Source organism: Polistes fuscatus, unplaced genomic scaffold (assembly GCF_010416935.1).
Source record: "Polistes fuscatus isolate 324 unplaced genomic scaffold, CU_Pfus_HIC Scaffold1, whole genome shotgun sequence".
NCBI classification, from domain to species: Eukaryota; Metazoa; Arthropoda; class Insecta; order Hymenoptera; family Vespidae; genus Polistes; species Polistes fuscatus.
The window spans coordinates 4,971,944-4,985,261 of record NW_025112997.1 but is presented as its reverse complement, the minus strand read 5'-3'; the positions used below and the strand labels follow the sequence as shown (position 1 = coordinate 4,985,261).

At 33.0% G+C, this 13,318-nt stretch overlaps 1 protein-coding gene across 25 annotated transcripts in view; it reads left to right on the top strand.

The window, feature by feature from the left end:
• LOC122514354 (cyclic nucleotide-gated channel rod photoreceptor subunit alpha-like) overlaps positions 1-13,318 on the top strand; it is an 89,223-nt gene that overhangs the window by 28,814 nt on the left and 47,091 nt on the right. For 23 of the 25 annotated variants that reach the window (XM_043631302.1, XM_043631240.1, XM_043631310.1 and 20 more), the window contains 6 exons: positions 9,250-9,620; positions 9,947-10,185; positions 10,266-10,480; positions 10,661-10,916; positions 11,507-11,761; positions 12,058-12,188. In XM_043631302.1, the coding sequence (XP_043487237.1) occupies positions 9,250-9,620; positions 9,947-10,185; positions 10,266-10,480; positions 10,661-10,916; positions 11,507-11,761; positions 12,058-12,188 (1,467 nt within the window). The remainder of the gene's footprint in view (positions 1-9,249; positions 9,621-9,946; positions 10,186-10,265; positions 10,481-10,660; positions 10,917-11,506; positions 11,762-12,057; positions 12,189-13,318) is intronic. The other 2 variants (XM_043631284.1, XM_043631257.1) reach the window with 2 other exon arrangements.

Here is a 13,318-nt window from a genome sequence, read left to right as displayed (position 1 = left end):
TTATAGCCTTGGTTAGAGCAGAAGAAAGGGGAAAAAAAATTAAAAAAAAAAAGAAAATAAATAAAACGAAGGAGAAGAGGAAAAGAAAGAGGGAGGAAGGAAAACTTTGCTAGTATACAAGAAAAGAAGATGAAAGACGATCGAGTGGAAAACTCGCGTAATCTTATATCTCAAACTGTAGTCTCTCTCTCTCTCTCTCTCCCCTCTACCCTCCTCTCTTTTTGGCATACTAGTCTGCACTTGGAACAACGTATTTCCTTTACCTTTACCCTGCCCTCCTCTCCCGTTTTTACGCGTCTCTTATTTATCGTATTTTCTTCCTCGTTAAATTTCGAAAGAAAAATATGAAGTTGCACGTTTTCTTAAAGAGAGAGAAAGAGAGAGAGAGAGAGATTCGTCGTAGTCGTAGTTCCAGGATTTTCCCTCAACCTATCACCACAAACTCGTCCCTCATCCCTCCAACAATTCCACCCAATCCACTTCCCAAACTATCCCCACCACCACTACCACCACCACCACCACCACCACTACTAGCAGCACCACCAGCACCATTACCCTAAGCTTTCAACTTTCTACGAGAAAGTTTATCTAGAAATTGTTTAGTCTGCTCGATCGCACAGACAACGATCGTAGCTTCCTTTCACGGATCCTCCTCCTCGGTTGTTGTCGTTGTCCTCCTCATGGAAAGGAACCTTTTTGTGCGAACTTTGTGCGTCGTTACCAACGACTACTACTACTACTACTACTACCACTATTACGGGTAAAACTTATCTTTCGATCGTGCGATTTATTTGGTTCTACAACTTTCGAGATCGTTCGAATACCGTACTCTCTTTCTCTCTCTTTCAAACTTATTTTTCATGGGATCACGTTTATGAATTTTTCGAAAAGTCTTTGCCAAACGGAATGGAGCTACTTTGTATCCGGTTTTATGATTATACAATGTAATACTTTTTGTTTCTTTTTTCAAGTTTAAATTTTATTGAATTTTCTCTGCATCTATTGATGATTTCTTTTTTTATATATATGTTACCGTGAAAGACCGAAATTTAAGATTATCAAGACTCACATGATCGCTTAGTATATGTCAGAAATATTAATGTATAAGAACATACCCAAATATTTGAGTTTCATCAACGTATTTGGTATTCGTTGACATTCAACATGAGAATCTTAACACTCTCTCTTATATAAATTTGTGATATAACTAGATTCTTCCCTAGGTTTTTTATTTCAAGTAGAATAAATTGTCGTTATTGTTATCATTATTATTATATTCTTTTTAATGGGTATTCTTTACATCGTCGAATGTTACTTTTTAGAAATTTGTTACGTATTCAGAGCTCAGTTGGAAATATTTTAAAACTCAACGATACTATAGTGTAGTATTACACGACACTGTACACTGTAGTGCTTAAAGCATTCCATTCTATCGTTTCATTCTATTCCCTTTTCCGTATTTCAGATCCAACGAATTTTTCTTTTTTTTTATCCAAAGACAACGAAACAACCCCTCGCCAGACTTATATATGTATACATATTTTAATCATAAAATATTAACCATATATATATATTTTTGTTTGTTTTTCTTTTGCATATTTTTTCCACGAAGGAAAGAAAATCATGTAACACGTACGATCTGTCAAATGAAATGATACGTTATGGGGGATAGATTGGAAGATATTTTTCAAAAGCTTTTGCTCGTGCATGGTGAAACACACAGAGGAGGGATGCGAATCAGCTTCGGTAATAGTGCAATTATTTTCGAAATAGTCGAGATCCTGTTATACGTAATAGTAATAGTAATACGTTTCACGAACGGCATGAGATATCGATTTAATGAGTAAGTTTTTCCGATAAAAGCTTCGCTTATTTTTTTCTTTCTTTTTCTCATCTTCAAGCAACATTTTCCTTCAAACAAACGTTCGATCGATCGATGCGAAAAACGCTATACTGTATTTCTTTCCCTTCCCCTCCTACCCCCTTTTTACCTTCCCCTCCTCCTCCTCCTCCTTCTCCTCTTCTACTCTACTTTTCTTTCCTCTTTAAGTAAATTTACCAACCCTTTGCGATAAATCTCGTCGCACAGTTTTCTTTTTTCCAATTTTTATTTATTTTTTTCTTTTTTCTTTTCTTTTCTTTTCTTCTCTTTCTTTCTTTCTTTCTATCTACCAACCACAAAGAACGATTACACGAGTCTTCTTCTATTGGAAGAAGAGACGTAAATGAATGACGGCAAAAAGTAAAGGATGATAAGTTAATAAACCATCATATTGGTACACTTGGCATTCGTCGAGATAATGAGCGGATTAAACAACGCGAGTCTTCTTTCTATTTTTCGCCTCTCCCCCCCCCCATCAATTTGTTTTTTTTTCTTCTTTTTTTTATCAAAGATGAGAGACCCCTATTCATCGTACGCCCCTATAGACGAGCAAAAAAACGCGTACCGCCGTGATTTTCTCTTTCGCGTTTTACCAGACAAAAATGGTAGAACGGTTGGTTGGGTAATCCTGACGAGAGAAGACAAAAAATTATCTTTTTTGTTTTTTATGAGGGTGGAAGAGAGGGGAGGGAGGAAGGGCGCAATCCTTCGAACGAACGAATGCTTTTTCCCCCTATCCGCTACGCCATTTTTCTTTTTGAACGGGAATACTAAATCATTCGAATTTATATTTTGCTTGCTCGTTTAATGTTGGAATAATGATAATAAAACAAACAAAATAAAAAATTAGAATGAAAGAAAACGATAGAACAGTGTCAAAGGTAATCGAACGACGAAAAAGAACAAATTTTTTTTAACCGTTTCGTTACGGGTGCCGACTATAGTCGGCATCCATTGACGTGTATACGTGTGCTAACTATAATCGGCAAAAAGATTTTACTTCATCCGTTGAGTATTTTTTTCTCGATTCTAATTGACTCGTACTATGATTGAATCCTATTACAAATATATTTTAATAAAAAAAATAAGTAAAAATATATATATAAGTACCGTAACGAAAGGTTCAAATGTTTCATCCAACCGGCTCGTCATTTTTCTTTTTTTTTTATTGAACAAAATCGATAAGCAAATCGTTTTAACTCGTATCGGTTTATTCAATTATCGATAGTAGATTGAAAACAAAAAAACAAATAAGAATATGGAAAAAGAAAAGATGGAAAAAGGATAATAAGGGGACGATAATGGTGTGAAATATCATTATATTAATCATATGTGTTGCATTTTGTATTTCGAAAAGAATATTTTTATTGAAAATGAAATTATTTTGTCAGATCGATCATCTCGAAGCAAGTAATACAACAACTACCGTGCAATCTTTTTTCAACGGTATATAAATACCTAAACCCCCTTGCGCGCTTGCCGGATAACAAAATATCGTTTCCTCGCTAGGAGTAAAGAGAAGAAGAAGAAGAAGAAGAAGAAGAAGAAGAAGAAAATTTAATTTTTAAGCTTACGGCGTATGAAAATAGCGAAACTCCTTATCCCGAATGAAATTGAAAAATAATATTCCTATCCTGTCTAATCCACTTTCTTTCGTGGCTTCTCAAATATCGCAAAATGGAAGTTTTCAACATCATCCTCTTCTCATCCATCTTTTTAACGTTTGCTTTACAAGATAATCGATATTTTCCTCTTCTAACGCGAGATAGAGAGAGAAAGGGAGTGTGTGAGAAAAGGGGTAGGAAGGGGGGAGGGGGTAAGAACCTATATGCGTTGCAATTAAACTCCTTCTATCATCGTTACAAGCTCTCCTGGCAAGAATAAACGATCTTAACGTATAGACACACATGGTGATACGTGGTAGATACACATACACACATATACGTACACACAAAGCTAACTATATCTAATATGAAACATGGAACAATATCACGGCAAGCAAATAACGTATATTGTTGATTATTTTATATATATTCGTGCGAAATATTTCCATTTAATTTTTCGATTTTTATTGGATAAAACAATAATTACGCAATACGTTCGAATACTTTTTTGTCCTAACATTATTATCGAGCTTGATTGGCAAGTTCAATTTTGTTCGTAGCATTAAATTATGTTCGATTCGTGAATACAAATTTTTGGCATTTAGAAAATGCAAATGACAAAATGCAATTTCAATTCGAATTTGAAAAAATCTAATTTCAATTGGACGATTTTATCAATGATGATATGCAATGATTTACCACGTTTACATTTTCATTACCTTACCTGCGAATAAATCTGTGTTATATTCGCATTTAAACATTTTACGAGCTTACTTCTTGTTCGCAAATTTTCATCGTTGCATCGTGTATTCGTGTTAACGAATAGGAATGTAAATTTCTATTATCTTATTGGAATCATTCTGTGCAGTTGGCGATACAGGTAGTTTACTTTTTTTTTTAGTAACATTTATTCCCATAGTGCAATATCTGTTTCGATTCGTTTCTTTTTTGGTTTTCATTTCTATTTACTATTGCGTTAAATAAACCTCAACGTTGTACAGCTCAACGTTGATTAATTAATGTAATTTAATTATCAAAATTCATTCATAATTATGTTAAACAACACAAACAAATATTTCCCATCTATTCGTGCTTTTAAAATATCAATTTTCACAAATGATATTTTATTTATTACACATTTTCACTCGAGAACGAATAAATAATTTGAATATAATAGGTTATGCGAAAAGTAGTTTTATTTTTCAATGATAAATAAAAGATGATTTTCTCATATTTAGGGGTTTAAGTAGTACGAGGTAGACGCCTATTACATGGTCATTCATTTCTAAGTAGTAAGCGCCAGTTTCTCGTATATTGTCAGACATTAAGTAGTAAGAGTCAAGCCCCTTATAGTCATGACGATATTTTTTTACATATATTTACTTCAACGAATAAATAATTTGAATATAATAGGTTATGCGAAAAGTAGTTTTATTTTTCAATAATAAATAAAAGATAATATTCTCATATTTAGGGGTTAAGTAGTACGAGTCAGACGCCTATTACGTGGTCATTCATTTCTAAGTAGTAAGCGCCAGTTTTCTCATATATTATCAAACATTAAGTAGTAAGAGTCAAGTCCCGTATAGTCATGACGATATTTTATTTATTACATATATTTACTTCAACGAATAAATAATTTGAATATAATAGGTTATGCGAAAAGTAGTTTTATTTTTCAATGATAAATAAAAGATAATTTTCTCATATTTAGGGGTTTAAGTAGTACGAGTCAGACGCCTATTACGTGGTCATTCATTTCTAAGTAGTAAGCGCCAGTTTTCTCATATATTATCAAACATTAAGTAGTAAGAGTCAAGTCCCGTATAGTCATGACGATATTTTATTTATTACATATATTTACTTCAACGAATAAATAATTTGAATATAATAGGTTATGCGAAAAGTAGTTTTATTTTTCAATGATAAATAAAAGATAATTTTATCATATTTAGGGGTTTAAGTAGTACGAGTCAGATGCCTATTACGTGGTCATTCATTTCTAAGTAGTAAGCGCCAGTTTTCTCGTATATTATCAAACATTAAGTAGTAAGAGTCAAGCCCCTTATAGTCATGAACGATATTTTATTTATTACATATATTTACTTCAACGAATAAATAATTTGAATATAATAGGTTATGCGAAAAGTAGTTTTATTTTTCAATGATAAATAAAAGATGATTTTCTCATATTTAGGGGTTTAAGTAGTACGAGTCAGATGCCTATTACGTGTCATTCATTTCTAAGTAATAAACGCCAGTTTCTCGTATATTATCAAACATTAAGTAGTAAGAGTCAAGCCCCTTATAGTCATGAACGATATTTTATTTATTACATATATTTACTTCAACGAATAAATAATTTGAATATAATAGGTTATGCGAAAAGTAGTTTTATTTTTCAATGATAAATAAAAGATAATTTTCTCATATTTAGGGGTTTAAGTAGTACGAGTCAGATGCCTATTACGTGTCATTCATTTCTAAGTAATAAACGCCAGTCTCTCGTATATTGTTAGACATTAAGTAGTAAGTGCGTTATATATGATCAGACATTAAGTGGTAAGAGTTAGGCCTTATATATGATCAGACATTAAGTAGTACGAGTCAAGCCCATATATGATCAGTCATTAAGTAATGAAATTATTTTCCAGACAAACCAATAATTTTCCAATGCGTTTGAAATCGTACGCGTTTCTAAATTCGATTGATGAAGTAGGATTAATAAAAAAAGAATAGAAAAAGATAGAAAAAAAATAGAAGAAAGTAAAGCTCGCAACTCGTAAGGAGGAGACACTTCATTGCTGAAAAAAATTTCATGGATTTAATACCGGCTTCTTAATACTCTTAAGAAAAAGCTACTGCTTTTAGGAGATAGACTGGATTTCGTTCGAAATAGAAAAGCTTTTTATTCCGTCGAGTATCTCGCCATTTCGTAAATAGGACGAAAGATCCTGGTCGTCTAGCTCATTTTCCTTTTCTTTTCTCTTTTTACTTTCGTTCCTTCTTCACGAACAAATTTCAAAGTAATTGACTTTTATTTTGTTTTTCCCGTTACTTATTTCTTTCTTTTTTCTTTACTTATCAACGAAAAAAAGAACCTCGTCAACGGGTAAATAGCGCGGTATTAAAAAATATATTATTCGAAATATTTTCCGATCAAAATTGACTTTTATTTTGTATTTCTGTACTCTCCTCTTCTTCTTTTTTTTATTTTTTTATTTTCCTTAAATTCTTATAAACCGTGATATATTGAAAAATATTGTAGAAAATATTTTCTGGTTAAAAAATGAAGGTACGGGGGAAGGGTAAAAAAAGAAAAAAGAAAAAAACCATTAAAATAGCTATAGACAAAAGTCCAGTCGGAGGAATATTAAAATACACGTCCATCGATCTCGAAACGGTCAACAACAACGTTTGGTAACGCGACTGGTGCGTGTTAAATGCGTGCATCACCACACCGAACGAATCTTTAATCGTTACAAAACGTTTGACTCCCCGTGCGTCACGCGAGCTTGCGCATCTTGCAAGCTAAAGCTTTTGCAGGTTACACACTACTACGTGCCGCTGATATACGAGCTGCAATTTATGCAATGACGTCAGCGTCAATCCCAACCTGTAGCTTCGATCGGGATTACGTTGCCGATGTTCAATACCAGACAAATTGTTACTCGTACAAGTGTGTGTGTGTGTATGTGTGTGTGCGTGCGTGGTATGTGGTTTTCGAGCGTGTGCGTCAATACAATTCGATTTTCGTCGGAACATTTCATTATCGTTAAACGACTCTGGTTCGTTTAAACGGAAATTTTGGTAGAAAGGTTAGGGTACACGAGAGATATCGTACGGGTATCGTTTAATCGGATTCTATGATAGACAAAATTAACTGAAGCCTGCATTCACCTTTGCGAAGAAAACTTTCAATTAATATTCGTGACAACGACGACGATGATAACACGAAAATGTTTCGTAGTTAAAGTCTTTCAGATACTTTATTAAATTCAAAGCTTTTCCTAAACATTTTCCGCATACTTTTGGATCTCTCTCTCTCTCTCTCTCTCTCTCTCTCTTTTTTGTTTTTCTTTTTATTTTTATTTTCTCTCTTTCTAACTAAACCTCAACAGACACCCTCGCACTCTCTCGAATTCTCGTTTGCTGTTGGTATAATAAATATAATAGACGTTCAACGACGACGTGTACGACGTAGGTTGCTTTCGGATACTTGTCCCACGTGAATTTTGGCTAAAATAAGTTCAAACGATTTATTTACACCCGAAAGAAAGAGAGAGAGAGAGAGAAAGAAATAGATAAACGCTCGCAGATGCATTTAACTCTTTCAGAGAATCCAATTTTTAACGTGACCGTACGTTTCTTCGTGCCTATTGGAGAGAAAAAAACTTTAGCTTTGATTAACCGAACTTCTTTTATATAATATCTTACCCGTACCTATCTTTATATATGTATTCTACGTGTATTCATCTATCCTACGTGTATTCATACCATATATCTAGTAATCATAGTAAAATTTAATTGACGCAAACACGCGCAAACGCATAGAAATTTATGAGAATAGATGAACATTTCCGTTTTCCACCGTCTGGATTTGATCTTTTCTTTCGTGACGGTTTGTTCAAACTTTGGCAATGTTTCCAACGCTATTCAAAGATACTTCTACGTATAACAAAAGATCAGATATATGATTTTATAAATGATTTTTGAATATACATAGTATTAAATTTTAAATATTTGTTTGAACGCAATTGAAATATAAATATTAGATTCCTATTAAAATTTAATATTCCTATATATTTTAACAATGATTGTTAAGAATTAAACGTAAATCATCAGTGACATAGAATAGTAAATTTGAGGTTTATAAAATATACTATATATATAATATAATATTAAATGTTAAAAATATATTTGTTTGAAAGTAATTGAAATATAAATATTAGATTCCTATCAAAACTTATTATTCTTAAATATTTTGACAATGATTGTTAAGAATTAAACGTAAATCATCAGTGACATAGAATAGTAAATTTGAGATTTATAAAATATACTATATATATATATAATATTAAATGTTAAAAATATTTGTTTGAAAGTAATTGAAATATAAATATTAGATTCCTATCAAAACTTATTATTCTTAAATATTTTGACAATGATTGTTAAGAATTAAACGTAAATCATCAGTGACATAGAATAGTAAATTTGAGATTTATAAAATATACTATATATATAATATAATATTAAATGTTAAAAATATTTGTTTGAAAGTAATTGAAATATAAATATTAGATTCCTATCAAAACTTATTATTCTTAAATATTTTGACAATGATTGTTAAGAATTAAACGTAAATCATCACTGACATAGAATAGTAAATTTGAGGTTTATAAAATATACTATATATAATATAATATTAAATGTTAAAAATATTTGTTTGAAAGTAATTGAAATATAAATATTAGATTCCTATCAAAACTTATTATTCTTAAATATTTTGACAATGATTGTTAAGAATTAAACTTAAATCATCACTGACATAGAATAGTAAATTTGAGATTTATAAAATATACTATATATAATATAATATTAAATGTTAAAAATATTTGTTTGAAAGTAATTGAAATATAAATATTAGATTCCTATCAAAACTTATTATTCTTATATATTTGAACAATGATCGATTAAGATTAAATGTACTAGATATATAATAGAAAGTTAGAGATTTAGTTTGACACGTGTGTGAGTTTTCAGGTGGCATCGGATCGACGACCGGGGATGCGATCGACCGTTTAAGTTGCGGTTCAGCTTCCGCATTGGGCTACGACGTCGTCGATAAGTACAGGGATGGTGGTATCGGCGAGACACCTGGAGGAGGAAGAAGAGGAGGAGCAGGAGGAATGGGAATGGGGATGGGGGGAATGGGAATGGGAATGGGAATGGGTGGTGGAAGATCGGTGTTAGGTAGAGAAAGGGAAGATGACACGAAAAGCGCGAAAAGTGCTGAAAGCGTCTCCAGAGGGGTTCTACACTCGAGACAAAGCCTTTTGGATCTTGTTAGCCATAAAATCATGGGTAGACATACGCCCACTCATCATTATTATCATCAACAACAGGTTCAGCAGGTTTGTTTTCTTCTTCTTGTTGGCTTTGTTTAAATATTCGTGATATATATATATATATAAAATATTGTCGTCAAAAGCTCTTGCACGCGAGATATAAAACGACCAATTCTAAGCGTCTTTATCGTTTATTTTTCTTCTTTTCACTTTTCCAAACGGATTAGTTTCTTTTTGACTTTTTTTTTCTTCTTCTAAAGAAGTTCAATGAAAATAATGAATATTGAATGATGAAAATAAAAAAAAAAATAAAAACAAAAAAGAAATAATCGATGTTGACGCTAGCGTTGGCTTGATTCTCGCGAGTGGTAGCAGCTTAGTGCTTCGTCCAGGTATACTCTGTGTCGCAGCGATACTTTGGCTCGTCCCGAGATTCCCTTCAGGGTGGATATGTTAATCGGGGTGCTAGCGAATTGGATCTCAGTCGGAAACCAAGAAGGAGGGACCAGCAAAGGAGTAGAATTAAGTTGCCCTATGCGGTAGGTGCAACCCCGTCGCGCGATCATTCGCAACTTCATACGCCGGCCTCCATCAATCATCTCAGTAATGTCAGCTGCAATGGCACCGAAACGTGAGTATCCTAAGTCTTAAATTCCTTGTATCTTCATATTTATTACATTTAATAGATATTTTATTTGTTTGTATTCTTAGTAGATACACGGCCCAACAGCAGCAACAACAACGAGGTAGTCGTGGTTTTCCTAGTCATGCTGGAACCAAAGGTTTCCGTACGGGTGCACCCAATTGGTCATTCATCTTCGACCCAGCGGGACGACTTTGTTATTATTGGTCGATGGTGGTTTCCCTAGCCTTCCTTTACAACTTTTGGGTCATCATCTATAGGTTTGCCTTCCAGGAGATAAACGGTCAGTGAATTCTACTTTTATCTTTAAACTATCCTATCCCTTGATCGTTGATGTTTTGATTAGATCTATAAAATAAAACGTCAAATATAGAATTTGTCCGAACATAGTTCGTGTCCCTTTTTACAAATATGTACACGTAAATTGTTTTCAATCTATTTCCTATCATTTTTACACGCTTAGGCGAAACCCGCTGGATTTGGTTCTGCCTGGACTATTTCTCGGATTTTTTATACGTTCTGGATATAATATTTCATGTAAGAACGGGATATTTGGAGGATGGCGTTTTACAAACTGACGCGACCAAGCTACGGAATCATTATACAAACAGCACTACGTTTTACATAGACATTCTGTGCCTGCTGCCCCTCGACTTTTTATACTTATCTATAGGATTCAACAGTATGCTGAGAAGTTTTAGACTCGTTAAAATTTACCGGTTAGTCCAACTATTTTTGTCTTAACCCGTTTTTCTTTTCTTTTCTTTTTCTTTTTCTTTTTCTTTTTCTTCCTCTTAACACTAAAATCTTACCCCATCCCCCCTCTCCCTCCCTCCAGCCGGCTTCCTTAACCCATTTGCATTATTAGCGTACGCGCGCGCGCGTATTATACATGCTTCATTTTCTTCTTACCTATCCACCGTTTAAATGTATTTTTAGATCAACTTTTTTTTAATACTCCTAAAATTGACTGGAAAATGAATGTACCTACGAGTTTGCTCATTTAGGGTTTAGGAATTTGAACGTTTATTTTTTTGTTCATACCTGGTAAGATTCCAGTTTTAAAAAGTGTGTAAAATATAAGTAATAGTTCTGATAATAATTTCTAAAAGTAATCGTACACAAGGTACTATCAATGAAATTATTGATAAGGATATTTGAATTTTTCTTTACAATGCAAATGGGTTAATATTTTATATATATATACTTATTTTTGTTATCAATTTACCAACTACCAATAAATCCACTTGTTCGGATAAATAATAATTAAATATATGATCAGATCTGTCGTTCAATCGGTTTGACACAGGTTCTGGGCGTTCATGGACAGGACCGAACGACACACGAACTATCCGAATTTATTTCGTTCCACCTCGTTGATACATTATTTGCTGGTGATCTTTCACTGGAACGGGTGCCTCTATCACATTATTTATAAGAACAACGGTTTCGGCAGTAAGAATTGGGTATTCAACGATTCCGAAACCGCTGACGTTGTTAAACAGTATCTACAAAGTTACTATTGGTGCACGTTGGCACTAACCACCATTGGCGATTTACCCAGGTAACGAATGAGAATACGAACAAATTATTTTCTTCTTTTTTTCTTCTTTCTATGAAATAGAGAAAGAAAGAGAAAGAATGAGTGAGAGAGAGAGAGAGAGAGAGAGAGAGAAAGAGAGAGAGATAGAGGAAAAACAAATATGACGAATCTTCTTTCTTCTTTTTCGTGCGTCGACCCCCAACCCCCCTTCTCACCCCCACTGCGTCTACTAACCCACTCAAACGTCAAACACGAGAGAGAGAGAAAGAGAAACAAGGTTTGTTTACTTTACCGTGCGTGACGTTTTTTTTTTCTAGGCCAAGAAGCAAGGGCGAGTATCTCTTCGTAATAGCTCAGCTGCTTTTTGGTCTACTCCTATTCGCCACCGTACTGGGACACGTGGCTAACATCGTAACTTCGGTCAGCGCGGCACGAAAAGAATTTCAAGGTTAGTCGATGAATATTAAAGCTTGTATAAACCGCCCTTCTTCTCTTCCTTTTTTTTCCCTATCCCTTCATACCACGTTTTCTATCGTTATCGTAGTCGTAGTTATAAACTTTAGCATTTTAACTATTTAATCCCTCGACCCCTTAAAGCACGTCTCATTTTCGATAATTTATTTTAATCTTTCTATTACATCGTTCTTCTTTGTTTAGAGAACATTTTTCTTCGATAAGAAAAAGGAAAACAAAAATTTCGTCTAGTTTATTCCTAAGAAATAAATAATAATGGTATACTTTGTTTTGTTTTACTTACAAAACATAAATATTGTTTCATTTGAACTGTAATCATTCCTGTTGATTGTTAACATTTTTTTATAACCCTTTTCGTTACCCAACGATCCCATATGCAGATCTTCTATGGAAAGGTCTCGTATCACGGACTTACTTTACCCTACCTTATGATTTTCTATAGGTATATTTATATAGGTATAGGAACCATGAAAAAATACATATATATGAACGAATTTATATTTATATTAGTTGACATTAAACGAACAGATATACATGAAACCTATTTCTACCACCATGTAATGACCCATCTTCAAAAAGTCACATACATATATTTATAAAAAAAAATATATCATTACTTATGCAATAAGAATTTGATTAACTCACCAAATATCGCAATATAACTTGTAACAAATTTCTTCCCAAAAAAATTGACAATCGGTTATTTGATTTGTCACGTTTAATGTTAACAAATGTGATAAAGGTGGTCAATTATTTTAGAAATATCGTAATTGTAGTTCTAGTTGTTGGTGAATAATTTTCTTTCGAGATTACGTAGAACAGATAGAAAATGTGTGTGTTTTAGTTTTTTTAATTTACTTTACTAAAAGAAGAAGAAGAAGAAGAAGAAGAAGAAGAGAGACAGGGATTTTTATTTGGCAAAACACGTACGAATATATAGATATATATATTCTTGATTAATCAAAGTTTTTTTCAATTAATCTTTCCCCTTCTCTTTCTCTCTCTCTCTCTCTCTCTCTTTCTCTTTTTCTTTCCAAGTGAATGCAGCAAATCCTTTTCTTTTTTGTTGAAAAAGGCATTCTTTCGACGATTACTACGGTACGA